The sequence below is a fragment of the Ostrinia nubilalis genome, chromosome 10 (genome assembly GCF_963855985.1).
Source record: "Ostrinia nubilalis chromosome 10, ilOstNubi1.1, whole genome shotgun sequence".
NCBI classification, from domain to species: Eukaryota; Metazoa; Arthropoda; class Insecta; order Lepidoptera; family Crambidae; genus Ostrinia; species Ostrinia nubilalis.
Genome location: NC_087097.1, coordinates 7057149 through 7084623, shown reverse-complemented (window position 1 = coordinate 7084623; position 27475 = coordinate 7057149). Strand labels below are relative to the sequence as shown.

The 27475-nt window shown below is 35.7% G+C and overlaps 2 protein-coding genes across 2 annotated transcripts; both read right to left on the bottom strand.

Annotated features, from left to right (window-relative positions):
- Positions 1-1883: 1883 nt before the first annotated feature.
- LOC135075774 (charged multivesicular body protein 2b) lies at positions 1884-8741 on the bottom strand. The gene is made up of 6 exons (XM_063970256.1): positions 8546-8741; positions 4402-4493; positions 4082-4198; positions 3650-3830; positions 3296-3402; positions 1884-2941 (listed from the first exon to the last, which is right to left on the bottom strand). The coding sequence occupies exons 1-6, from the start codon at positions 8577-8579 to the stop codon at positions 2840-2842; spliced, it is 633 nt and encodes a 210-aa protein (XP_063826326.1). The 5' UTR covers positions 8580-8741; the 3' UTR covers positions 1884-2839.
- An 805-nt stretch (positions 8742-9546) lies between these two features.
- On the bottom strand, positions 9547-26546 carry LOC135075773 (putative phospholipase B-like lamina ancestor). The gene is made up of 11 exons (XM_063970255.1): positions 26380-26546; positions 21119-21228; positions 14341-14723; positions 14042-14191; positions 13660-13912; positions 13196-13461; positions 12844-13081; positions 12169-12383; positions 11680-11839; positions 10766-11081; positions 9547-10548 (listed from the first exon to the last, which is right to left on the bottom strand). The coding sequence occupies exons 3-11, from the start codon at positions 14457-14459 to the stop codon at positions 10226-10228; spliced, it is 2040 nt and encodes a 679-aa protein (XP_063826325.1). The 5' UTR covers positions 14460-14723; positions 21119-21228; positions 26380-26546; the 3' UTR covers positions 9547-10225.
- Positions 26547-27475: the final 929 nt, after the last annotated feature.

Sequence of the window (27475 nt, the reverse complement as noted above, 5' to 3'; positions counted from 1 at the left end):
AAATTCTAAATCCTATTCTTTGTCTTACTACCGATTTGTGTTCATAATAATATCTCTTCATAATTTTATTTTTCATACTTTTTTTATTCATACATTTTTATTACTACCATCGGAGCTCATAACAGTTAGTAATCATAATTTTTTTATCAATACTGTTACTACCAAGAACCATTAAAATACATAATTTTTATTTACAGATCTTTTTTCTTCATAACATTCATTGATCATATTGTTTTAATTAATAATGTTGTTACTAAGAACATACTTCAACTCATAATGTTGTTGTTCAGAATAATTTACTTTATAACAGACATACTCGTATCTTTAAAAAATCATATATAATTTAATAGAGTAGATAAGCATGCAGAGCATGCAGCATGCATTGGTATCTCCTCGTCTCCGGCGCTGCGGGATGTGCAGCCCTTCCGCCCTTGCGTAACGAGGCTCAGGCACCCACGCTTGCTTCCGCAGCTTCGGCTTTTTGGATCGCCATCGGCGCCTTCGGCGCCTCGGCGACCAGCCTCAGCCGCTCCAGCTCACCCGGGCGCCTGAGCCTCGTTACAGCGGGCGAGGGCTGCCCTCCCTCCGCGCCTCCGGCTTTTAAATTACACTCTAGGGGTAGGGCAGACAAGACTACGTGGAGTCGGTTTTGCAGCGATTCGTTTCTGTCACGTTAGTTTTGTGGCACAAAATATTGCCTGTTTTGGACCATTTCAAATTAATTTAATGTTAAAATACGATTTAATACGAATATAGACATCATGATTTTCAATAATATGGATAAATACACTTATGAGTAATAAATTTATGAAAACAAATATTAGGATACATCACATTTATGAATATTATAGTTATTTATTCGAATGATTATGAGTTTCGATCATTAGTATAGAAAAATATATGAAAACAAATATTAGTAAAAACTAAATGTATGATTAGTGATATTATGAATATCAATGATTATGTTTTTAAATATGTAGGTTTTAATTTTTTTATGAGGAATGATCATTATGGTATCAAATTGTATGAGAAATATTTTCGGACCTCCAATGATAGGAATTGAAAAGTTATGTAAGAAAATGCGCTACCAATTTAGGACTTGAGTTTTGAGAATAATAAACAACATTACCTCATTGTTAAACATGTAAGGTCAAGGCTTTTTACAATCAAATTCAATAAATGGTTGGGTTTTATAAAATAATATTTTCTCCTTTTATAGTTACATAATGAATTTATAAAACTTTTATAACATTTTATTGTACCATATAATACAAAAATATCACAGCTTATTTTTACATTATACATAGGTACATACAGCTACAACAAAACTTACCATTTACACTATCTTAACCAATTTAATGGATGGATGGAAGTAAGTTAGGGAGCATTCAAGTATTACGTAACGCAATTTGGGGGGAGGGGGGGTCTCGTAAAACGTTACGATGCGTTACAGGGGCGGGACCCCTCCCGCCTTTCTTACAAGACGTTACGTAACATTGTTTCTTTTTTTTAATAAAAATTAAGGGAATTAAAACTCCCAAATTGGCAACCCTTTTCTTATAGTAATAGTCTGGTCGCCATTTTTCATTTGTTTGGCTCGACGAAGACCAAGTTGATGCAAGTGGCTTGACAATTCCAGAACCGTCTTCGTCTGCACTCCGGGTGCCAGTGATGAAAGAATCTGAGTGGCTAGCAAACCCGTGGACAGAGGAGCGTTAATTTCAATAGAATTGTTTTTATAGATCTATTTAGATACTTGGTTATGAGTTGATTATTTTTTAATTTTGTTAAGAATACGATTTTATTTCGAGTAAAATGTTTAATTTCAGTTGGGTTTCTGTTTATAATTGCATTCCCAAAGGTTAAAATAAACATGTTAGGTATGTATTTTAAGAGTTTATTAGTAAAAAAAAACTAAAATAGGATAAGAATGACGGAGAAAAACATTTGTGTGTGTGTAAAGCCAAAAATTTATAGAAAAATAAACGAAATACGCAGGTGTTGCGGATTGAAAATCTCTTGTTTTATTTAGTATGATTACCGCAAAAGCAATTAAAACTATACCAAGGACAAAAACTATAACATAGTTAACTGTAAAAATGGTCACTTGAGTGTTACGTAACGTTTAGAGAGGGGGAGGGGGGGTACAGAAAAACGTTACGGTGCGTTACAAGGGGGGAGGGGGAGTCTAAAATCTTCAAAAATTGCGTTACGTAATACTTGAATGCTCCCTTAGTACTCAGTGGTATTTAAATTTAAATTATAATATAGTAATTAGTAATATAAGTACTGATTTAAAAATGTTGAATAGTTTGGTCTAACATTAATATTGATGTATAAATTAGTTCAACAAGAGTACCTACTGCTCAAAACATACATAAATTACATAAATATAAAGTTAGTGAAAAAATATAAAAATAATACTAATTTAATTAAAATAATAGCTAGTAAGAAAATAGTTTTCTTATTTATTAACAAGTACCAACCAAAAAACAAAAACAATAAGCACTTTTTTGTTTGGATATTGACATGATTTAGAGCCGATTTTTCAATCGTCAGATATCTTTTATCTGAAGAATAAACTTGTCATTTTGACATATTTTCCATACTGAAACTGTCAATGTGCCAAACTTATTCTCAAGTATAAAGTTATCCGACTATTGAAAAATCAGCCCTTATCAAAACAATTATACATTACATACCACGATTTAAATATCAGTTGTTTAACGAACTAATAACTTTGGAATCGGAACCTTTACAAAAGATCGCAAATAGTACTTTTCAAAAGATAATAATTTCCTAATAAATATGTGAACGTAATCATCAGATAAATCCATAATTATGTGGATTTAAGTCTCGCGAGCTGAGCCATGATTTCCTTGTCGTCATCAGTAGTCGAAGCGCCAATTTTGTTCCGAGCCACAGACGGCGCGTCGGCCATCTGTAAAAAAAACATCTTGGGCTTAATATTTTCAAAGATAGGTTTATATTTTGATTGCATGTCATTGCTTTTGTGTGTGCACAAAGCTCAACAAAATGTTTCAAAGGAAATACAATTATCTTAGTAAGTAAGAAATAATCTTTCAAAATAAAGATTAGTCTATTGTATACCTCACTGCCAATAGCTATAATGTTATAAACATACTTAGTTACCAGCAGTGGTGTATATTTCAGAAATTTTGTCGACTACAGTACAAAAGCTACCATATGTAATAAGGATACATTGTATTGTACTAAAATCTAATACATACAACTTTAGCATAGAAATAAGGTACTTTAATTTGTGTGTGCTCACCTTGCCACTAATTTCAATGCCAATTTCATCAAGCACTTGGTTCACAATTCCCTCAGATTCTTCTTCGTCGCCAGATTCGTTCATGATGTCATCAAGAGTGTCTGAAACTATAAATAAAATATATTTGTAGTAAAAATGTGTTATTTCAGATTTATTCACTAATTTACACTTATTGTGTAATTCTCATAAAAAAATAAGATCATGTTAGACTTCACATTTTTTCACATTATTTTAAGTCAAGAGAAAGAGAAAAACAAACTAAGTTTAACCAATTTAGACCATTATTATTTACTGTTTCAGTTATCACCTTACAAGTCTATAAAAGAAAATATGATGATAATATGAATAACTTACTCATGTCATCGGTCATGTCCATCTTGGCATTGGCCTGTCTGAACGCCTCCATGTCCTTGGCGATTTGATGCGGGTTCATGACCTTGTTCATGTTGCCCATTGTCTTGGCCGTGGTGCCCATCGCACCCGCTATGGCTATGTTCGCTCCCATCGTCTTGTTGTGGAGTTGAACATTTGATATCTGTAAAATATTTATAACTTCTTAACTGCAATTATTAGGACTTGCAGGGTATGAAATGAAGACTTATACCACCTATCCCCTATACCAGGGGTGGCCAACCGGTCGATCGCGACGTCCAGTCGATCATGGCAAGGCACAAAAAATAATTTAATTCAAATGTAACCAAATGCAATAAATAATGCACTTGGTTGGATGTTTGCAAAACTAAAGCACACATCATTGCAAACATAAACCTTAAGTAATTTTCTTACCTTACTGTTAGCGGAGTATATTCTATTTTTCTGCTTTCTTAATTGCACCAATTGCTTAGCCAATATTTTACATCCATCATTATTGCCTTCATTAGCCATTTTCTTAATATCCATTTCCTGAAATATTACATAAAGGATTAACTTTTTAAATTATAGAAACTACAATAATAGCATTAATACACATTAATAAATTATGAACTTTATAATTACAATTAGAATCATTAGGTAATTGCCAAATTAAATAGTATTATGAACTCCAAATGGTTGATCAGTTTGCTGACTCAAATTTTATTGATAACTGGACTTGTATTGTAACTCACCAATTTCTTTTCTTCTCTCTCTAGCTTTGCTTTATCCCGTTCCAAATCCCTAGTGGCCTTTCTAAGTTCTCTCTCATTTTGTCTTTGCTGTTCTGTATTTAACAAAAATGTTGATAATAAATACAAGGGTAGATTGCTAACTTAATAAAAATAGTATAGAGTTAGTAACCAAATTGTACTACGTCTAAATGATATTGGTATCTTCTTATTTATTTAATTGTTTGTTCAAGGTTATGGATTGGAAAAAGAAACAAGTACAAACACTAGGTAAATGTAAAATTCTTAGGTGTCATTAACCAATGGTGGTATTATTGGAACACAAATTACTTACATCAATAGTGCAGGTAAAGATATCAAGGAGTTTTAGTTTCTTTGAAAGATTGATAAGGAAAGATTTTAGGAATACATCGACGGCAGAAAGCGATTTTGTCGTATCTCAAAAAGTCCGATTTTACACCAGAGCAAAAAAACTATTTCAAAAATTCATAAATCTTAAATTAAGAAAGTTAGAAAGCTGAAATTTTACATGTTTTGTCTACTAATTAAACTTTATTTAATAAAGGTGATTGGAATAATCTAGAGTTACTACTTCATTGACTTTTGACTAGTTACAGCAATTGATTTTTTAATGTCGAGCTGCAGAAATGTTGTATCAGGAAGGTAAAATGTATGGCTTATTTAAGTTGACTTCAATTCCCAGGCAGCGGATCTGCTGTATCTCAAAGAAACGATAAACTGTACAGGGCTATTTAGCTGTACGGACCTTATAATGAAATAACTTTCTACATTTGAAATGTTTTATCTACAATAAGAGTCAGAGATGTGAAAACAATAAAATACTGTATCTTTTTCTTAACTGTTTTATTTAAATTTTAAGAATGTAATGGCACAAAAAAATCAGTCTGTTTTTTAATTATAATAATCAGTCCGACAAAAATATTCTTCTTTATTAGTTTGCTCTCTTCTTCATTAATTTTAAGAAGCATACACTTTCTCTTTAAAAGTTTAACAATCAGCCTGCCATAGTTTTTCTTCTTCATTAGTTTCAACAATCAATCTGCTAAATTCAGTATTAGTTTTTAAACTAAATAAAAATAATCATCATGTTACTTTTCCTTCTTTGTTCATTAGTTACATAAATCAGTCTGCTATACTTTCTCTTTATTGCTTGCAACAATCACTTACTTATACTTTGTCCTGAGGTTTGCCATTTATTATTTTTAAACACGTAAACAACAAGTGCCGTGTGGGGGGGACGGCCATAAAGAATACTCTTCCCCACCGCCAACAGGAGGCGTGTCGTAATAGGCGACAAAATCCCTGCAGCACCGGACGGGCAGCAGCGTCTGCGTGCGAAACCTCACAAAAAAAACTGCGATCGCTAACCCGCCTGCCAAGCGTGGCGATTAAGGCAAAATCCCCTCATGAAGAGACACAAAAAAACACGGCCCCTAGTCCCCGGCGGCCCTACTATCCCGGGCCACGGTAGCGGTCACGGTAACGTTGGGGCGAGAGGTGCTAAGAATCACCGGGTACCGACAGGCTACCAACCCCGACGACCTCTGGCCCTGGCAACATTTAACACTTGCACGCTGCGGCCTGACGTGAGCCTCGCCGAATTCGAGGAAGAACTGAGCAGGTTGCGGTGGGATATCGTAGGATTATGCGAAGTCCGAAGAGAGGGGGAGGACACCATAATCCTGAAATCCGGAAACCTGCTCTATTTCCGGGAGGGCGACCAACAGTCCCAGGGTGGTGTCGGGTTTATCGTCCACAAGTCCCTTGTCAACAACGTGGTCCAGATCGAGAGTATTTCGGCGAGGGTAGCATACCTTATACTCAGAATCACCAAACGGTATTCGCTGAAGGTCATACAGGTATACGCACCGACCACGGAACACCCCGACGACGAAGTGGACTATATGTATATGAGGATATTTCCAGAGCCATACATACATAGCTCCCGGTCCCATTTTACCGTTGTGAAGCTCGAGAGGCGTCGACTGATGAAGTCTACGCTCCGCCCAGCGCCCATCCAACTCCAAAACCCCGAAAGCTTTCAGCTCGAGTTGCAAAATCGTTTCGAATGCCTGGGATTCTTGGGAGACTGCGAAATTGTGGACGAATACAATGACAGGTTCGTGGAAATTGTCCAAACGACTGGGTCTAAGTTCTTTAAAACCCGTCGTTCAAAAGAAACCAAAAAGATCTCTGACCTCACCAATAAACTTATAGAAGAGAGACGAAACTTGGTTCTGCAGTCCTCTAAAGATGCTGCTCAGTATCGGCGTCTTAACAGACAGATCTCCAAGTCTTTGACTCGCGACCTACGCCAATTTAATACAGATCGTATTAAAGAGGCGATTGAGCGTAACAAAGGCTCTAAAGTGTTCGCAAGGGATCTGTCTGTTGGCCAAAGTCAACTGACCAAGCTGAAGACCGAGGATGGCAGAGACATCTCGTCGGGGCCTGAGTTATTGGAAGAAGTTGAGAAGTTCTACGGACAATTATACACGAGTGTACTTCCCAAATCTAGCTGAAGACCCAAAAGCTAGATTCACCCGACACTACACCGAAGATATCCCGGACGTCAGTCTGTACGAGATTAGAATGGCTCTCAAACTGCTGAAAAACAACAAGGCACCGGGTGATGATGTAATCACGGCTGAGCTTCTGAAAGCAGGTGGAACGCCGGTACTAAAGGCTCTTCAGAGGCTGTTCGATTCCGTCATACTTGAGGGAAAAACGCCTACGGCATGGCACAGAAGTGTGGTGAAACTTTTCTTCAAAAAAGGCGACAAAACCTTGTTGAAAAATTTGTAGACCTATCTCACTTCTGTCTGAGCCATGTCTACAAGCTGTTTTCGAGAGTCATCACGAATCGTCTCGCACGCAGGCTCGACGACTTCCAGCCTCCCGAACAAGCCGGTTTCCGAAAAGGCTTTAGTACCATATACCACATACATACGCTACGGCAGATTATAATCAGCCACTTAGGCGTTTGTGGACTATGAAAAAGCCTTCGACTGACCTGGGCAGTGCTACAGTCTCTCCAACGGTGCCAAATTGACTATAGATACATCGAAGTGCTGAAGGGCTTGTACGAAAACGCTACAATGTTGGTCCGCCTCCAGGATCAGAACTCGAAACTTATCCAGTTGCAGCGAGGAGTGAGACAGGGAGATGTCATATCTCCGAAACTGTTCACCACCGCCCTGGAAGATGTTTTCAAGCTTCTGGACTGGAGCGGATTCGGCATAAATATCAACGGCGAGTATATCACCCACCTTCGTTTCGCGGACGATATCGTAGTCATAGCTGAGACCGTGGAGGACCTAAACACAATGCTCGATGGCCTCAGTAGAGCCTCTCAATAAGTGGGTCTTAAAATGAACATGGACAAGACAAAATGCGTGGCCTGGATGCGAGCGGCGCAGGACCGGTCTTTGTGAAAATCCTTGGGGGAGGCCTTTGTCCAGCAGTGGACGTCTTTCGGCTGAAACGAAACAACAAATAAAAATGTAAAATAATATTTATTTTAAGAATTTACAATTCTGCGTTCTCACTATCGGCGCTAACGCACAACTGCCGCGTGATCAGAATGGCGTATGACGCAGCGGGTGGAGGGGGTTTGTTTTGCTAGAGTGACGTATTACTTGCTGTACACAAAACAAGACTCTATTCTAATGATGTTAGTAAGATTTTCGCTATTAGATGATACGTTTGAAATGCAGTAACTATTTTATAAGTACTCACGTCAGTTCGGCTCATTTGCTGTATGTTCGACATCGTAAGATTTTAGGGCGGCTGAAATGCTGTATCTCCTTAAAAATCAATGTTCGACTCAGAAAAAGAGTGCTGTAACTGTTTAACATACTAGTAGTGTGGTCGTATCTATTTTATTTTCGAAAGTTGCGATTTTTTTACCAGTTACAGCAATTGGTCAAGTAAATTGTAAAAAAACTGGAAAAAATTCTATGACGTATCTATATTTTTTTTCATCGTAGAAAGACGATACATACACCATTCGACGCGGCTTTTTTTTCTTAATACAATACAATTAAAAGTCATTTTAGCCAATTTTTGAGATACGACATTTCCGCTTTCTGCCGTCGACATATTCAAGTAAATAATAATGACGTACCTTTTACTGTGGGTTCCTTTCTAAAAAAATTCATTTCTATGTAGATTTATTAAGTTTGTTATAAGAGGATTTATGTTTAAACAAAAATATTGTCACAACTTGGATGACTAATACAATATTTCACAACAAAATTTTATTTAATTTTGCATGATTTCATCAACACATGATTGATGATTTGTTATTATTTTAACGTCTCAACGTCGCCAACTACTTACTGTCACTTTGACAGTTTACGCTCTAGGATATTTAACCGGCTGAATAGAGACTGGATCATTTCTCACACAAAATAAATAGTCACTTAGTCGGCCATGACCATGACAAAATTCCATCCAGCATTAATATTGTTGCTTGTAATGTTAATGTTCTGGAAAATGCACCTTATTTGACTACTTTGGAATATGTAGGTGATTGCTAAATATCTACTTAGTTTATAAGTATCTCAGAATTCTCCTGAGGAATTCTTAGACCACTTTTGTGGTTCAGTGGTATGACCACCTGTTTTGGAACTTGTTGTTTTCTACACGATTCACCTGGTAGGGCTTGTTCTTAGTCTACCTGGCCATAGCTAGCTATTACCATTTTAGCGTAGGTAGGTACTATCGTCTTTTGCCATATCAGCAGATAGCAATGTTATGTTTATCATCAATCATCATCATTTCAGCCATAGGATAGGACGTCGTTTCGCCTGTTGGTAGCGTCCTGGATCCAGCGCCTTCCTGCTAAATTACTGAGATTGGTAGATAAGAAGAAGAATTTTATGAAAAATTCAAACTATCTTCCCGTAATCCCACTGAAAAGTCTGCTGCTACGAGACTAGATAGAATAGAGATAATAGTCTATCTTGGTCTTTATCAGTCGAGCATACTCTAGCAGCTAGCGTACTTACCTATTTCAAAAATGTATTCTACTAGGAATAGGTATAATCTTAGTTCTTTAGATTTTCTTCCTCGATAGAAGTCGGTAGAGTTATGGAGAAATATTTGGAACAAAAATAAAACAGATTTGTAACTATCTAATGGAACATTTTATTTTCGAGAGTAAATCCGAAATGTTCTTTTGCAGGTCACTTCATTGTTATTAAATTTAAAATACAATTTAAAGTAAATATTTAAAAGTACATACGAGTAAAGTCAAGCAAATGTGCAATGAAAATGATAATTTTAACTAAAAGACTTTCATGATTCCTAACAGAAAAATATTTAAAACACGTAAAAGATGGTTTTTCACAAAATATTTGATTTCATTCATCATTTTAAATGAAATCCTGATTCTGGATTCCGATATTTTTTGTAAATAAAATTATTGTGAAAACTTCCGCAATTACAAACATTTTAAGAATTACTAAAACAAATATACAAACAAACATTGACAATACGAACAAAGATCCAATAAATAAGACTAAATTTACTTAAAACATTCTACTAATGAATTAAAGTAACACAAAGTGGTTTATGACAACATTATGCGCAATTATGCGGTAGAATTATTGATTCTGAGTCTATCATAATTGATTATGTCCCTATATCGATTTCTTATAAAAAAAAACTTACGATATTTTTGTCAAGGGACGAAACTTACTGAGAGAAATTAACGACGAGAAACAATGAACCATAAATAGTTTGAAAGTGAAACACTTAATTAGATTAGCAAATAAGGATGATGATTTGAGAATGTAGAGATTCACCAAGACCATTTAGGTTTGAAGGGTTCGAATTCCCATTTATCTGGGAATCCTTGGTGAGGTCTATCTTTGTAGTCGCTCTCTGACCATTGAAATGGTTTGATGACATCCCTGTTGAGGTATTCCAAGTTTTCCTGCTCAGCTTCTTCTAGTTGCTGCTTCACGAGGTCTCGGATCTCTAGCCCGTCGATTGAGGGGTTGTTGTCGAACTCGTGGGTGTATATTGGGGCTATGTTGCCTCTGTTGATTTTAGTGGCATTCGCTTTTGTGTAAGGAGGGCCGGATAGCGCCACAAATTCTATAAAACTCCTGCCTTGTGTACCTGTGGGTTAAAAATCGTTATTTAGAAATTGATTAGGCATTAATTAAACAATCATAAATTAATTTAACCCATTTTAGATGCTCCAATTATTACTAATAAACAAATCGCTTCTGAATTAGTAGGTACTTAAATAGTAAACTTAATTGCTTTAAGCTACTGTTAATTTGAGATTTTGTTGAAATTACAAGTTACAAGTATAAGTGGACTATGAACCTACCGGTAGCAACTTTTGTGTCTATGATTCCATATGCTTCTTTATATTTTTGGACCAAATCACCGCGTACTCCAAGGACTGCCCAGTACCCCATTTCTCCGACCATGCACTCCAAACCCTCTTGGCATTCCTCGGTCTCATTACTAGCTCTGTTGATCGCGGTGACGTTGTTCTGCCGCATTAGTTTGATAATTCGTTCCAGAGATGTCGCGTTTTTGTAACCACGTTTGAAAATAACGGCTCTTGGAGATTCCGATTCTGAGAATATGTTTCCATACTGCTCTTCCATTTGATTGACATGTGTGATTTCGGCTATATCCTGAAAATTAAACAATTGAGGTTAATATTTCAGCGCAATGCAAACAAATTATTGACTAGAATTAGTTTTTGACGACAGTTAAATAGGTATTTATGTTTGCTTGTCGAATAATATCGTGAAATATATTCGGAAGTCACGCTTGAGCTAATATGTGTTAAATTACATTAGGTACATTCATGGTCACTCGGATTCTCCGTTTGCTTGATTTCATTGCGTTGAGGCGAGGCCGACCTTGATAGACTAGTGGTCAATGAATCTTTTCAAAATGTATTACCAGGAAAAGATACTAAATAAATTAGCATGAATAATGTTAACTAGGTAAAATTGCAAATGTGGGAATTTTGACCTTCTAGATAAAATATTTCAGTCGCATCAAACAATAGTTTTAACATTAGTAAATCGGCACCATCTCAAAGTTGGTTCAAAATTGACCTGACCTCAATGACCGAAACGAATTATGATAGCTCAAACAAAGAAATTGACATTTTTGCGGACGCGGGAAACACGGGACCGGTCGCTATGGAAATGTATGCCGGAGGCCTTTCAACTGAAAGTAAAAGAGGAGTATTGAACTGACTGAAGACTTTATTGTACTGACCTGGAAGAAAGGTAGGCCATAGGTAGCCCAGTAGCCCTGTTCCATCAACACGTCGGTGAGATCTGCGGAGTGCGTGCGCCCGGGCACCTGCTCTATCAGCCATACCAGCCCCTTGCTGTGTCCATTGCTGGCTCGGTAAACTACGGTGTGTTTCACATCCCTGAGGAGAAAATGTGGTTACAGAGTGAGTGAATGAGTACGTAATTGCGTAAGTCTTGCTTCCGCGTTTTACGTTATATTGATCAAAACAACCTAAACTTTAGGTTTAGGTCCTAAAGAATTAACTTTAGCTACACTGTGACTAAACTATGATCATACGTTTTGCTATCTGACGTACGTTTGTGGTTGAAATTAGTGTTTACAAAATTCAATAGATTTTAAAATTATGTAGACTGAATACATAACTAATTTAAATACCTAAATATAACTCAAAAGACATGGAGCTGTCCAAAATTAGCTTTGAATGGATTCGTAACCAATTTTACATACCTATTCACAGTGCTCTCGGTAACGATATCGTTCTTCGCGAGTCTGTCAATGGGTTTCTCTTTCCTCAAATGTTCCAGCTGATCGAACTTGTTGTAGTCAACAACCAGCCATTGCTTGCAGGCAGTGCCGGAGTTGCTTTGAGCTAGGATGTGGCCCCAAGTGCTCACGTTAGAAGCCAAGTGGTTGGCGGCCAGCACGCGAGGACCCAGTGGCACCTAGAAAAATATAAAAGGTACTTGTTGTACTTACATATTCTATTGTATTCTACAGGGCTCTAATTGAAAATTTGTATCATAAGATGAAACAACAGGATGAAGGCTCAAAGTGCATAAAGTTTGGGTTATTATTCTAAGCGCAGAATATTCTTGAACCTAGTGCATACTTAGTGCAATAATATTAGACAGGAAAGTTAGTTATGTGGTTATCCCTATAGTAATAATGTAGGGCTAGTTTACGCTACCATGAGTGATGGCGATTGATATAAACATGTTGTTTACATAATGGGCACTGTGTTGATAAGAAGTATCTACAAAGGAAAATTACAAACAAGTATTCCACACCATCTGGGTCACTTATTTTGCAACTTTCTTGTGTGACATGTGAGACTACGAGCGTGTTGCGAATTGTAATTGCAACTGTTGTAACGACCAAAGCTTAAAAAAAGGTGCAACTTACCTGTTCAGTTATGTTCACTTCCTTCCACAGTTTGCTATTGTAATTTTTGAGTGGTGTACCGGAAACTGCTAGTCTATGGTCATTCCCTTTTAAAATGTAAAATTCGTCTTGACTGTTAATGGACCCAGGATACCCGGAGAAGTCCACCGATGTTCCCGGGATGAGACTGGAGTTCTTGTTAGATGTGAGATGGTAGTTAAGTTTGTATCGTTTTAATATGCGAGTCATTGAGGAGTAGCTGAAAACACCAAAAAAAAAATTTTTACTGCCTTGCATTACTTAACTTCTAGATTTTGTTTTAGAAAGTTATTACAAGTTTCTGATGACTGCATGTTAGTATCGTAAAAATTACCTTCCAGCTGTGTTTTGGGCTAGATAAAGCTTCTTGCTAGATGTTTCATTAACTATCCTTATGAATCCACTGGATAAGTGGGGCAGGGTGTCTATGACGTCATCATCCAAGGAGTTGTTCAGCTTATGTTGGATTTCAGTCACCTCTGCAGCTGAGTTGAGCCAATACAAGTCGGATATGTCAGTATCGTACTCGTTCTGGCTACGTTCGACGCCATGTTTCCAACCGGTGAAGATACCACTAATTTGGACGTAATATAGAGATACCTGAAATGAACATGTAAGTAGGTTAATAAACTAAAACAACATGTGTAACACCAAATATTAACTTTCACGATAGCGTGAAATAACAAAAACAACTATGAAAGAAACTAAGTGCGTTATTGCTCATATCCTGTTAGGTAGAGTCTTCAAAAACTTATATATTAATTAAACTTATTATTTGAGTAATCACATGAAACTTACCTGGTGCCAGAAAGGATCAACACTCCCCTTCTCCGCGGCCTGAGACTTCCATATATCGACGGACTTGTCCAAAGCATCCCGTAGTCTATTGCATTGTTTTTCCAGCGGCTTGTTGTCACATTTAGCCCGAATGGTGTTCTCCAGGTGCGTGTGGATGAGCGACCAGGTCAGGGCACCTTCGACGATGCCTGCCGCGTATGCTTGGATCTCGTCGGGGTATGAATCTGAGGTCTCTACTTCCAATAGAGACCAGCTGGAAATTTCCAAAGACAAAATAAGGAACTCTCTATTACAAGGAGATAAAGTCATTCCATTGCCCGAAATAATACAACTGTAGGACTTTCAAAATAAGCTAGTATTAAAATGAATGCATTTGACTTACCCTGTTGTTTCAACGTCCATTCTAAAATAAGCTCTTGCTACTCCTCTAGGTATATCAGCTAGTTCATTACTCTGGCCCCAGTATTCGATGCGATATCCTGTCTTATCGGAATAGAAAACGGTTGCTGCGTAGTTTCCATCTTCTTGAATTCTAAAAAAAAACAAAAAACTAGTTCTAGAATGTTTTTGAACTCTATCATCAAGCAAACATGATTTATTTTTGGAAGCATGCCAACCATCCTAAGTGTACATGCGTCATTGATAAGATTTTACATTGTATAATAAAAATGAAAGCTGTACCTCTCAATCTGCCCAGCGAACAGTGCCAATATTGCCAGGATTCCAAGTATTCCTAAGATGTAAGAGCTGACTTTGGTCCGCAGCCATGAGGCGCCGACTACTTTCAAGATTTTAGTCATGATCCGGCTTCGGATGGTACGTTATAGATAAATATAAACTATAAAATGAAGAAAATGTTAAGAAACTTAATAATAATGAAGTGACAGTGCGTGTAGACAATTTTCTCCAGCGGGGGAGCGAGCATCAAAGATGCGCGATGCGCGCGAGTTCACGGTCTTGCAGGGTCTCCGACGGCTGCGCTCGGAGACGTCATTGGACTTTACCTCGTAACACTCTATTGTTTTGGTTTACCACACCTTATTTTAAAACTATTCCTTTTAACCCTGAAACAAAAGAAAACACTTATAAGGAGGGCAATTCATTTTCAAAATGTTTCTTCCGTAAAACAATGCGTTTGAAGTACACAGACTGAGATAAACCTGACTACACATATCCATCAAGCTAATTAGACACCGGGGTGCCATATTGACACTCTCAAAAAACATTTCCCCTTTTCTGAAGTTAATAAACGATGAAGATTTGAGTATATTATTCAGAAATTGCAACATAAGTTATTATCAGGAAAAAGAACTCAATAGTTACACCGAGATGATTTTACTTTCTCTCTAACTACATAGTCACAATCCAGCGTAGTTAGTTGCACGATCAAAAAACTTCATTACCAAAGCCAGACGTCAATCGGCAAACACAGACGTTGATTGAAAATAGCTGAACACTAGGAAACTGCAAGCTAAAGATTGATTTTACATAATAAATTAATTTATGACGAATATTAAGTTACACTTAGGACGCACTAGAGCTGAACACTCTTATAAATAAATTAAAAGTTGACGTGTCCCGTTAGACGGTTCTCACGAATACAACTACGCTATGAACATCAGTAGTCAGGTTGATTCCTCGTTATCATAAGTTCAATAAAAGATATTTCAGTGTACCTATGAAGGTATGCTCTCACGTTATCTAGAACTTGTAATTACCTAACATAGATATCAAACGAATTGTTGACGATTAACCAGGAGCATTCACTCGTATTTCCGTCGTTCAATTGAAATTAAATAGGAACTATACGAGTATTACTCGTACATATCTACGACTAAGGTTAATTACGGACAATTAATGAAGTTAACATTCGTATAGAGTTGATAAATTGCTTATAAAATTTTCTTTGTTACAACTGACGTCACATAAGGTTTCAATAAGTAGGTATTTACAGAGTTTGGTGCCCACGTGTTCTTACTCATTTTCATAAAATATTATTACTTAAGTAGCCAATAGTAATTATTGTCACGCACGTTTTTTAGTTATGGTTCATAGTTCTTAGCAATTCGTATCTTTAAAATTGGTGTGTCCCAAGACCTTTTCTCAGTTAAGGTAAGTAAAGTGTATAAAACACGTTTAAAAACATAGAGTAAAGTTTCAAATCGTAAAAATCTAAGAAATAAATCATCATCATAATTAACCGTGAAAGTTGCTTTGTTAAAATGTTTTTTAAATTCTAATTCTACGTAAAATATTTTACCTGAAAGTAATCTGCAACATAATTTATTGCAGCCGCTCGCATTATGTGGATTCAAGATTAAATTAATTAGTGTTAATTCATTATGTAAATATGTTTTACGTAGAGATAAAAAGCACTCCTTGGTGGCGTCGCCTAGAGAGACGTGACGCCACAGTTAACTTTGATACTTTGTCGACGTATGTAAATAGTTTGTTGGTGAATAAATAAATTCAGATGGAGACTTCAGAAGCACGAAGGTTCGCTCGTGAAAGCACTTTGTGAACTGCCTATTCGACCCGCCTAGTCTCGCCTACGATACACGCAAATGCAACAATGGCCTATGAAACCAAACACTCTGTGCCTTACACGTGCCGCCTAGACAAACGCCTAATAACATTTTCTAGTTTCATTATCCGATCGAAGGAAACAATTTCATGCAAACCTAATTCAGGAATAGTCAGTTGACAAACAACCTTAAAGCACTAGATAAACATCCTTGTTCTAAAATACACAAGTATCGCCAGCACGACCATGACTTCAGAAAATTGAAGGATAAAAGAGGTAATTTGCAAGATGGAAATAGCCACATACAGTTCCATTGGTAAACATGTTATTTATTGAGAGGAAGCTTGTGATTGCATTCGAAAATTGATCATTGACGTAAGTAACGTTTATTCTGCGGTTTATACGCATATCTTTATTTTGGAAGACTTTTTACTGAAGTAAATAACTTTTTGCAGAGAAAACAAATATCAGTCTGAAGCTGGAATGCGATCAACTAATGCGATTTAAATAGTGAGCTCATCTGTCGATCGGTAACAGAATTAAATTATGATATAAGAATTTGTGTTTAAACAATCATTAAAATATTTTGTATAACATGGAGAGCCGGCCCCAAATAATGGGAAAAAGGCCTAGGGAAAATAAAAAGAAGATTAAAATATTTTATACTTACTGATTAAAATATCTTTTTAAAACGCAACTTTCAACATTTAAAATTTACAAACGTATATTAACAATGGACAATGAATGTAACTTTTATCTTGTGGGACGGTTTATTAAACATTTCTACATTCAACACCTACAACGTTGCAGTGGATATAGAGCTTGTCATTTTCGTAAGCAAGTAAAAAAGCATTAACTTTATGATTTCTTCCTTTTTATTGGGAAGACATATTCCAGCTATATGTTCAGCGTTTCTCTCTAGGAAGGTAGGATTTTTAAAGCCAACCAACAGTTTAGTTTTTAGAGGGGGGGACGCCCTCCTCGAACAAAAATTGACACTTTAAACTTTAATATTTTGCAAACGGATCCCTAAATTGAAAAATAGTCTTAAAAACCCCTACTAAATCAATGTGTAGGTATATCGGAAAATTTTATCTAGCCTTTAAAACCATAATACCTTTGAGTTTTATTAAGATTGTAACTTTTTAAAATTATTTTTCATGCATGGTCTTTGGTATGTAAATTATAGTTAAGTATTTGTAATTTTGAAATAAATGCCATTATGCTAAGCACTGTACATATCCGAGCCTTGGGCTAAATGCCAGAGTATTGGGAGACTATCAATCCGATAAGCCTAATGTATGTCTGTTTAAACGAATTTTACATGCTGAAAGGTACTCAAACATTATCTGTGAACCACTTCATCTATATGTATGAACGAACGGGTCGAAAGGACACGCAATATAAACAATATTTTGATAAATAATTTAAGCAACTACGCCCACTTCAAACAACATTAATGTCTTTCGTCACAAGTTTGCATTTGGCTAAAATTATTTTGCTTACATAATAATTGTTTCTCTTGCAACCAAGTAGCTAGTTTGCAAAGTACTATCTCTAAGATAAAAATGTTATGTTAAATCATGCAACTACGTAAACGAATTTTTAAATTGGAAAATCCTGATTCTGTAAGATCAGTCTTTTTTTAACTACTGCATGTTCAAATCATGAAGTTCTTGATGGATTTGTATGTAGATTACAGTTAAATAGGATATTTTTATCTCTTCAATTGGCGGGTAAAGAGTTTCAAGTGTTCATTTATTTACGGAAAAAATATTACAATGATAGATTTGCCATGAAGTAGCCTTTACATGTCTTTCGTTTCAAAGTACACGCACGGTTTATATTTCTGCTTTGTTTGCAGTTTACTTGGTCTTATCTTGCAACGTGAGACTTGTCCGATGTCTAGCGCCATGGCAACTAGGTCACTTTACATCTCGCACTTCCTATGACTACACTTTTCTAAATATAATAGGAAAAAGTCCTGACCACAGCCAGAAATTCGAACTTCAATCTTGAGATAAGATTCGCTATTCACTTACCGCAGATCCGTGAGAAGTATGTTTCAAATGGAATATGAAACTCTGTGATACAGTGAGATTAGTCTGCTAACACGCACGCACTTTTAGCAAAATATAATTTGAGAGAAATAAGTATTTATGAGCACCAGGGAGTTTGTCTAACATTCTTGAATGTTGGAAACGAAATTGTAAATGTACGTCCGCCGAATACGTAAGCATATACGAAGTAAATCAATGCTGTCCGAGCCAGGAGCTCATACATTTGGTTTTATGAATTTTATGATCATACTCTAGTGTGAAATATATTTTTGTAGACACGTGCCGTAAATATATTTAGAATAAGTACATAGGTATCCACTATCCATCCAATAAATATTGAATATACGAGTAGTACTGGAAAATTATATGTATTTCAATCATTCCCATTCGTATGACATATTGATTGATTACTGAAAATTTTTAAGCTAATAATATCATAACAATATCTTAAACTTATGTAGAGATTTGTCATAAAATTTTACCCAATTATAAAAAACTGTGCTGTACGCAATTAGCATAACTACACATGTTTAAAATTTACTTACTAAAATAGTGCTTAATTTGTAGATAAATGTTAAATTCATCACATAATATTAATTCACCTGTACATTGTAAATGTAAGCAGAATAAAACGCAATGAGCAGTCATAAGAACTGTGTCAAAAGTTTTTTTCGAGTCAGCAAGTTTATTTAGATTAGTTATTAATTAAGTACATATAACAGTGCATTGTGTTGCGAATCTTTAAAGTCACATATTATATTATGTATACTTTGTAGTGTACTCCTATGTAAGAACATGGGTAGAGTCATAGAGATTAGTTTACACGTGCCCCTGCCTCTTGAGTTACTATTTGTAGAAAGATACTCGTATGAACGTAGGCACACATAAATCATGCAAGATTTATCCTCATCCATTATATTATTATATTATACATGGCAAGTTTAAAAAAGGAAGAGCTTAAAAGAAGTTGAGCCTTTAAAATCCCATAACGACGTAGCAGGTAGCCAAACTCCGCATTCCATTTCTCATTTTTGTTCAATCCAATATTTTTGTTCATGTTGTTAACGAATACATCTTGACATAAGTAATATTTTTTATCAAAAATAACGGTAGATAAAAAGTAAGTACCTACGTGCATAACATATTTTGTGCTCGTGACTTCAATTTCAATATTGTACACAAAGTTCAGAAGTAGAGATAGTCGATCTGGCAAAAAAAACTTGGGATGGGTGTAAGAGAAATACCTAATTGCATGAGGAACTTATCAAGGAGGTTACATAAATACAACTGTTTACAGAATCATAATGAGGACTTTGCCATATCTGTACTACTACTTACCTACTTTTCCTTAATATTATTGCTATAGTGTTAAAAACATCTTTTAACAAAGAAATGACTACCATGAATACCTACACTTACAAACCGGGTTGTTTGAAGTTTATTACCTTTGTACTACGTCATTATTTAGCCAAACTTTTAAGCTTATTCTATTCCTTATAACACCAAGCATGAACTCTATCGACCCCTAAGAAAGCTGTGCCTGCCCGACCGCCGGAAATACCTGTCTGGCAAATGAAAAAAGGCCCTGTTCAATGGCGTTCAACAATAGAGACCTTTTTGTGATGCAGAACCATAGTTATCACACCATAATGCAAGCGGCGGGCGAGCCAAAAGTTGTATTATCAGTCTAGTTACTTTTAAAATAAGTTGCCATTTTTCAAAAGATCTCAAAGTATGGGAAGCAGTGCAAGTGCAACCAAATGTAGAGTGAAATGTATCTTAATTTCAGGAACAAGAGTTTATTTTAATATAGCAGACTGGTTTAGCGAACTGGGTCGCTCAACTTTGCGGGCGTTAAATACAAAGTTCCCGTTTTTTCTTTGAGTTAAAACCCTTAGGGTGAATGCACGAAGTGCGTAAATGCACCGCTCAGCAGTGGTCCGCAATGCACTGAGTTCACTGACCGCTAGCTGTGTCTCGCCCGATGCTCTGTACTGATCGGGAATTCCTCCACTTTAATTAATATAATTAACTCTCTTAATTGCCTACTGTAAACGAGACCAACATTCTAAGTGACAACGCAAAAGACAATTTTGTTGATTTATCTTTTCCAACGAGGCGCGAGGGTTTGATACAAAATATTTATGCATTATATCAATTATAATAAAATGTAATAAAATTAACACCCAAACCATGAAATTGAGATAGAGATAAGTACAAATCTGGCAGATATCTTTTTAAAGTTACCGGTAACCTTAAACGTTTTTTTATTAGATACCTACTATAGAAATAATGAATTACTACATCTTTATCTTAATTATTAGTAAGTAATGACGCTACTGCCTTGTAAACTCGTGTTATCTAGAAGTCCTTAATTAATGTTAGTGCACCTTTTGTGTTTCAAGTACAATGAAATTAATTATAAGTTTGTGTTTAAATTTCTTATTTAAAACATTTTTATGACATAGAAGGAAAATTAATACAGGAAGTTTGTTGCGAATATACCTACTAATATAATATTAAAATAGCTATAGTAAATAAATATAGATTTACCGCTAAGCGTTCATTATAATGCTATAAGACCAAACAAATCATAGGAATGTTTGTTACTGTAATAAAATTAACGTTATCGGTGTATTTTTATCATAATTATAAGTTTTTTTTAACCGCAATTAAAAACTCGACCTATGTTCAGCAGTGTACGGTCCTATGGCTGAAATGATGATGATGAAAACTCGAACTCGTGTATTTTATATACCATGTAACAAGGTTTTCGTCAGTCTTAGATGCACCTTATTCCCCAACAAAAAAACCTAAACGTACATACACCTTCGTATCCAATAAAAGGTACTTATTTAATTTGAAGAATACTTACAGCGTCGGTGGTGAGACCACAAACACGTTGTGTAGGCGTTCTCAACCCATCGGGATGGCCCTGTGGTGGCGGTGGGTGACGGTCGACCTCTGATCTAGACCGCAACTGATCTGTAACAATACATAAAACAATTAGCCACGTGTAAATCAGCTAAAGGCCATCCACAGTTTTGACGGATGGATCTCTCCGAACAGACCTTGCCTGTTCAGGCTAGTTATATGTCCATTGTCCACTGATTAATCTTCCCCTTTAATTTCCAATTTGATCAGAGACACTGACGGCCTGCATTATTTTTCTTTAATCAGATTTGTTATTATCCATCCATTGACAGTCAACGAGCCGACATTACGAAGCCTCTTACTCATAAAGTGTGTGTTAGCTGCTTCCTATTTGATTAAGAACACATTATAATACATAGAGTATAATGATTGCACCACTTTTAAAAAACAGTATGTATTTACCTACACGTACCACATTCGCTAAAAACAAATCTATTGTCACTATTACATCAAGGAAATCTCGTGACTGAAGCAATCACAAACAATATCGTGGTTGTTAATTAGGTGCTCACACAAAGGTTTTCCGCTTTAAATCGACAATAACTATTTCTTGGTAATCTGATAGTTATTAGGAAAAGCAGTAAGTATGTAGGTACTTGAAGAGTTAAAGCCATTATGATTGAGCTGTTGAACTATAAATGCATTATTTTAGATAAGAAGGAGGGAGATACTCGTATCAATGAGAAGTATTATTTTTATCATTGGAGATAAAATCATTTTGATCATCGGTTGTGTTGTGATAACACTCTGATGTCACAGTTTATGAGTCACCATTGCCAAGGAAGTGGGACAAACCTATTAATCATTTAGTGTAATTTTTCCCAGTTTGGTTAGTACATTACATAAAGACTTAAATGATTTCGATTGTCCAGAAAGTAGAGATTTCTAGATTTTAGCGCGCGCTACATATCGGCCCAAAAGCGTGGATTAAGCGAACTAAAAGGATAGGTATATGCCGCATATTTACTAATCTTATCTGATAAAAACCTAAACCTTAACGAATTGAATATGGATTTGTTTCCAAGAAGAAAATGATCACTTTTATCGACTTGTTACGCCTTAAATGTCTTGGGCAATTAGAAACCCCGTAATACCTAATAACAAGTGACATGTGTAACTTTACGTCCAAATGTGCTAATTATTCAAAAAGTTTACCTAATTTCAATGGCATGGCTCGGCGCAAAAGACACGATTTTTGCATGTTCGATTAAATGGGCATCACGTTTCGAGCCAGACTCTTGTTTTATCAGACATACCACGCGTGAACGAAGTAGGTATAAGTAATTAAAAGAGGTTTATCTTTGGGGCGTCATTAGTGTACGGTAATGAGTGATTATGGGTTGTCGGCGAGTGTCTCAGCGGCGGGCGCGGTCACACTACACCAGGCGATGTAGCCATGGTGATCAGCCGTCAACGGCTGTCGCGTCTGCGAGATGAGATGAGCTATTACGGGCGCGGGCGCACCGAGGTGGCCTCGTAAGATGAGGCGCTGATTACTGGACGATTAACTTGTCTGATGACCTTATATTGAAAGAACAATGACCAGAGGATAAAATAAATATTAAAACTCCAACCACTTTTTGAGTAACGAGAGTAACTAATTAATGCTTTATTTGTACTGGTGTTTTCAATAAAACATTTTAGAAAACCTATTATAGTTTCAGTTTAGGTCGAATCTGTGTAAATCTAGAATAAAATTTTCCTCAGTTATGCATTAAATGACTAACACCGATTTTGGCATCAGTGTTTGGCTTATCATCAAGGAATGATAAGGGGCGAATAAGAATAGAAAAACTAAACAAAAACTTGTTCACTTTTACCCAGATCAACAACACATCTTCATGAGTAGATGATTTCTGAATGCGTGTATTCCTACGAGCAGTATAATAATTACATTATTCAATTCTCAAAACATAAAAAATTAAGATTTTTTTGAACTTTTAACGCATACAATAAGTATCTCTTAAAACACCTGTGTATGATACGTATGATAATAAGTTTCGTATTACTGTACCTCTAGTAGGAAAAACTTTCGAGTTCGTTTCGTTGCGTATTCAAAGTGTCATCGAAAAATTTTGTATGAAAAATTAAACAGCGCCCCCTATATTATAGCCGCCCTAGGGGGCGCTGTTTAATTTTTCATACAAAATTTTTCGATGACACTTTGAATACGCAACGAAACGAACTCGAAAGTTTTTCCTACTAGAGGTACAGAATGGGCGTCACCGATCACTTACGTCATCGTCACACGTTACCTATTTGCATAAAATATTTGGCGAACGTATTGTAACTATCCAGTACTGGTACAACTCACAACTGGCTTTAAAAATAATACAAAATGAAAAACATGAGAGAAAAATACTCGACACTGTTTCACATTATTTTGTCGTATAATTTTCAGAATTGTTATGATTAAACGTAATTACTGCGCTCTACATTTATGATTGTATGAATCACGAGCAGTAATTCTAAGGGACAGTGGAATTGTACTACAAATGGATACAATAACAAACCACTATTTTTATAACATTGCGAATTTGCGAACCAGATAATCTCTACCTTGTCGGCATATTTATCACACTTAAGCTGTCATCTCAAAGAAAGTTCCTCGTTTAGTATCCACAAATTCTTATCTGCACTAAAACGTCAAAAGCACTGGTGGTTTGCCAGCTGACCATGGGTACCTCACTTTATCATACCACTGAACATTTATTATCACAATATACTTCCTTCCTAGTGTAGAATACCAGAAAATACCTAAAATTAACGCAGATGGCTAGTTACTTGGAAAATCAATTTGGATCACGCCATGATATCCAAAACTACGTTCGTAGTTCGTTCGTAGCGTTTCAGTAGTCGTAGTCGTAATGAACATTATGTAACTGCATAATAATATTTATTAAATTATTATCTTGGTGCATAATATACATGTTATGTAAGAATAAGAAGAAGCCAACTATTTCTGTTTTTCCTGTAGTATTTATGATTTACGCAAAATGTTTCATACTATTGTTTTATTCACATTATTATCATGGGCAACGTTCAGTACAAATTGTTGTGAGAAAAGTGTTATAGGAATTAGCAGCCGATGGTTCATGACATACTTACTATTGCTTAGTGCGTAGGTATAGGTACGAATAATGCAGTTAGGTAGTAAAGTAACTGTAATTATTTACTAAATAGCTGATTAAGGCAGCGTTCTAGTTAAATACTTTTGTAAAAAGTATATTCACCTGTTTTTCCGATAACAAGAAAAAAACACAATTAGCGGTAGCACAGCAAGAATTAATTTAAAAAGTCTAACACACGCTATGCTACAATCCACACAAGAATGTTTTGAGCCACTAATTTCCGTATTGGCTGGATTTAATTTATTAATTTAAAAAAAGTTACATCATAATAATAGTTCCACTAATGCCTTACGACTGGTACTTTATAGCTAAACTGCAAGACGTGATTGTAAAAGATCAATGAACGTGACTGAAACATGTCTTATACAATTATTTTTCAATTCAACTGAATTAAATGTTACCACGTAGGTACATCATGATCGATTTTAGATAACTCGTTATACCTATCTACTTAGCGGTCGAACCTATTCGTTGATTACTTTTTAAATATTTGGATTTCTTGAGAGGAATTCAATTATTGAAACTGTGTGTGAAAAATATTTTATTTCGTCTGTGTATGAATTATATCATACGAGTATACTCAAGTAATTGCAAAATAGAAAATCATTCAGTCCCTCGCCAGTATTGTATTATTAGGTGCAAGTTATAATAATTGCACATCAGTTGCTCGTAAGTGGTGCTCATTGCATTTTTTTAGATTCATTATCGGTAGATGAATTAAAATAAGAGATCTTCAAACATTAAGTTAATGTTGTTGTTCAATTTGTGTTGTTATGAAATATTTAGTCTATTTTAATTAGCTGTTTGAGCTTCAACATCTCTAAAAATACTCTACATAATTTTGACGTCAAAATGTAAAAAATCACCAGCTATATTTTAACAAATTTTTTATCATGGAAATAATGTTGACTTTTGAAACGCATGTGTATTGAATATTGATATATTAACTACTTTAAACACTAGTATATCTTAATGTATTATTATAGTATGTAACAGAAGTCTATAATTTTCAAAAGATAGTTCACGTTATAGCAGTAATGTATGTATTCCTAATCCTACGCGGTAGAGGCCCATTGTTGTGACTTGTGACAAGTTGTGACTCGTTTGTGGACAATGTGTATTCCAAGTTTTGTTTTAAACATTCTATCATACATACAATACGTGGGAATTTACTCAGATGTTTATGCAGTCCTATCCAATCAATTTACATAGCAACCATACCAAATTGGAATTTAAATTATGGGAAAACTTTTAACAGAGATACAGCGTGGAATTTACCCTGAAGTGCCTAAAGTTAAAGCGACTCTATCAATAGCAATATCTTTGCTTAGCAACCAAACCGTAGATAAGCGAGTCATAAAAACGTGCAACATGACATTTATTTTGGTCAGCATGTATTTTAAATTGTTTAAAAGTACTGTTTTATCGGTGTATGCCCATTGCCCATGTAGCTATTTTAAATAATAATTGTACCATTTATGTACTGGCTGAATGATTATCTTAATTGGGTTTCACTAGTATTAAAATCAGTAGTACCAATTACTGAAAGATCAAAAGTGAGTCATTGACACGACTTCATCGGATGTCGAGTAAATTATTAATACTATAACTTAACTTGAGTGGTGTATTTGTTAAAAACTGAACTCTATATTTAACAGCCACGTGCTCTTGAGCTGTAGTGAAGTCGGGACACATTGTTCCGACTCGCGGCGCCGTTCAAAAACCGATTGGGGTCAAATGCCGAACGTCTAGACGTGTATCTACTTCATCTTAGTTTCATTTAGTTTTTATGATCAGAATCACTTAAACTACACTATTTTATGTACTCTTTTAATAGGTCCGACTGTAATTCAAGTTTTTAACATAAAATTTCCCCGTTCACAAAGACTCAATGAACGTAGAGGTCGCACGAGAGCTGCCGAAGAGAAAGTGACTCTAAGGACATACAGCTCTACAAAAGCGACATTTAACTAGGTGCACAAAGAAAACTTCATAGCGGAAAATCTAGTGGATTGGCGTGAAAAGTTGTGCAATATGTTCTTATGGCGTATAAAATAGAGTCGTTACTTACGTTTGCATGGATTTTCCTCTCGAAATTCAGAAGGTGCCTTTGACGTTGGCAGCACGAAGGGGACTACATTTGAAAAGGCACTTTTAAGGGCTTTCGCGTGAACTACAATGAGCCCTGTAGCGACACGACCGCACTTGGTTACATCGATTAAACGAGTGGGGCTTCGGCCTCGCTCAGTGTTGCCAGTCGGGTCTAGTCAGAAATTACCAGAAATATAAAAAAAAGTAACCTTTTTGAATAAAAAGTAACCTTCATACGGGGGGGGGGGGGGGGGGGGGTGCGGAGCGATGATTGTGTAAGGTTGTTCATGGATGGAAAATGAATACAATTATCATCATCATCTAAATTCGAAAAGTGACCAGTCGTATAAAAACGTTTCATGGATTTGCGTTTTATTATCGAAAAACATTCGCTAAAACTCATTTTTTTTAACAAATAATAAATCAAATTCAAGTTTAAATGCACTTTATGACATAATTTTTAAATTGTCACTATTAATATTTTTTACTGAATAACCTGTAAAGTTAATTCTACAATTTCTGAAAAATCACCTAAAAGTAACCTTTTCATTAGTGTTACCTAAAAGTAACCACAGCAGTTCAAAAGTAACCAAAAAGGTTACAAAAGTAACCTTCTGGCAACACTGGCCTCGCTCGTCGCACGCGCAGGGGGCGCCGCTGTCGCGACCAGCGACCCTCGCCAAGTTCACGCATGAGTTTCTATTTTGTTTTATAAACAAAAAAACTATTTTTTGTATTAAATATCAAGGCACAAGCTGTAAATGTTCCATTATATTGCAGAAATATTAACTGCATTTAATTTTATAATGGAAAAAATGCCTTTTCGCTAAATAACGATTCTGTAGAAACAAATATTTTCTTTAGGCTCACAAAAGATTGTGTAGTGATCAATAAATCTTATGAATGAATGAAAATGAAATTCAACATGCAAATGGTGATACATTCATTATAAAAAGAGTAAAACAACTTTTATTAATCCAAATTAACTTGCTAATGGGTATTCAGCGCCATCTAACGCTTCACTGAAGTATTGCACTAAAACTGGATATGATGTTCTTTTACCAGCAAATATGTAC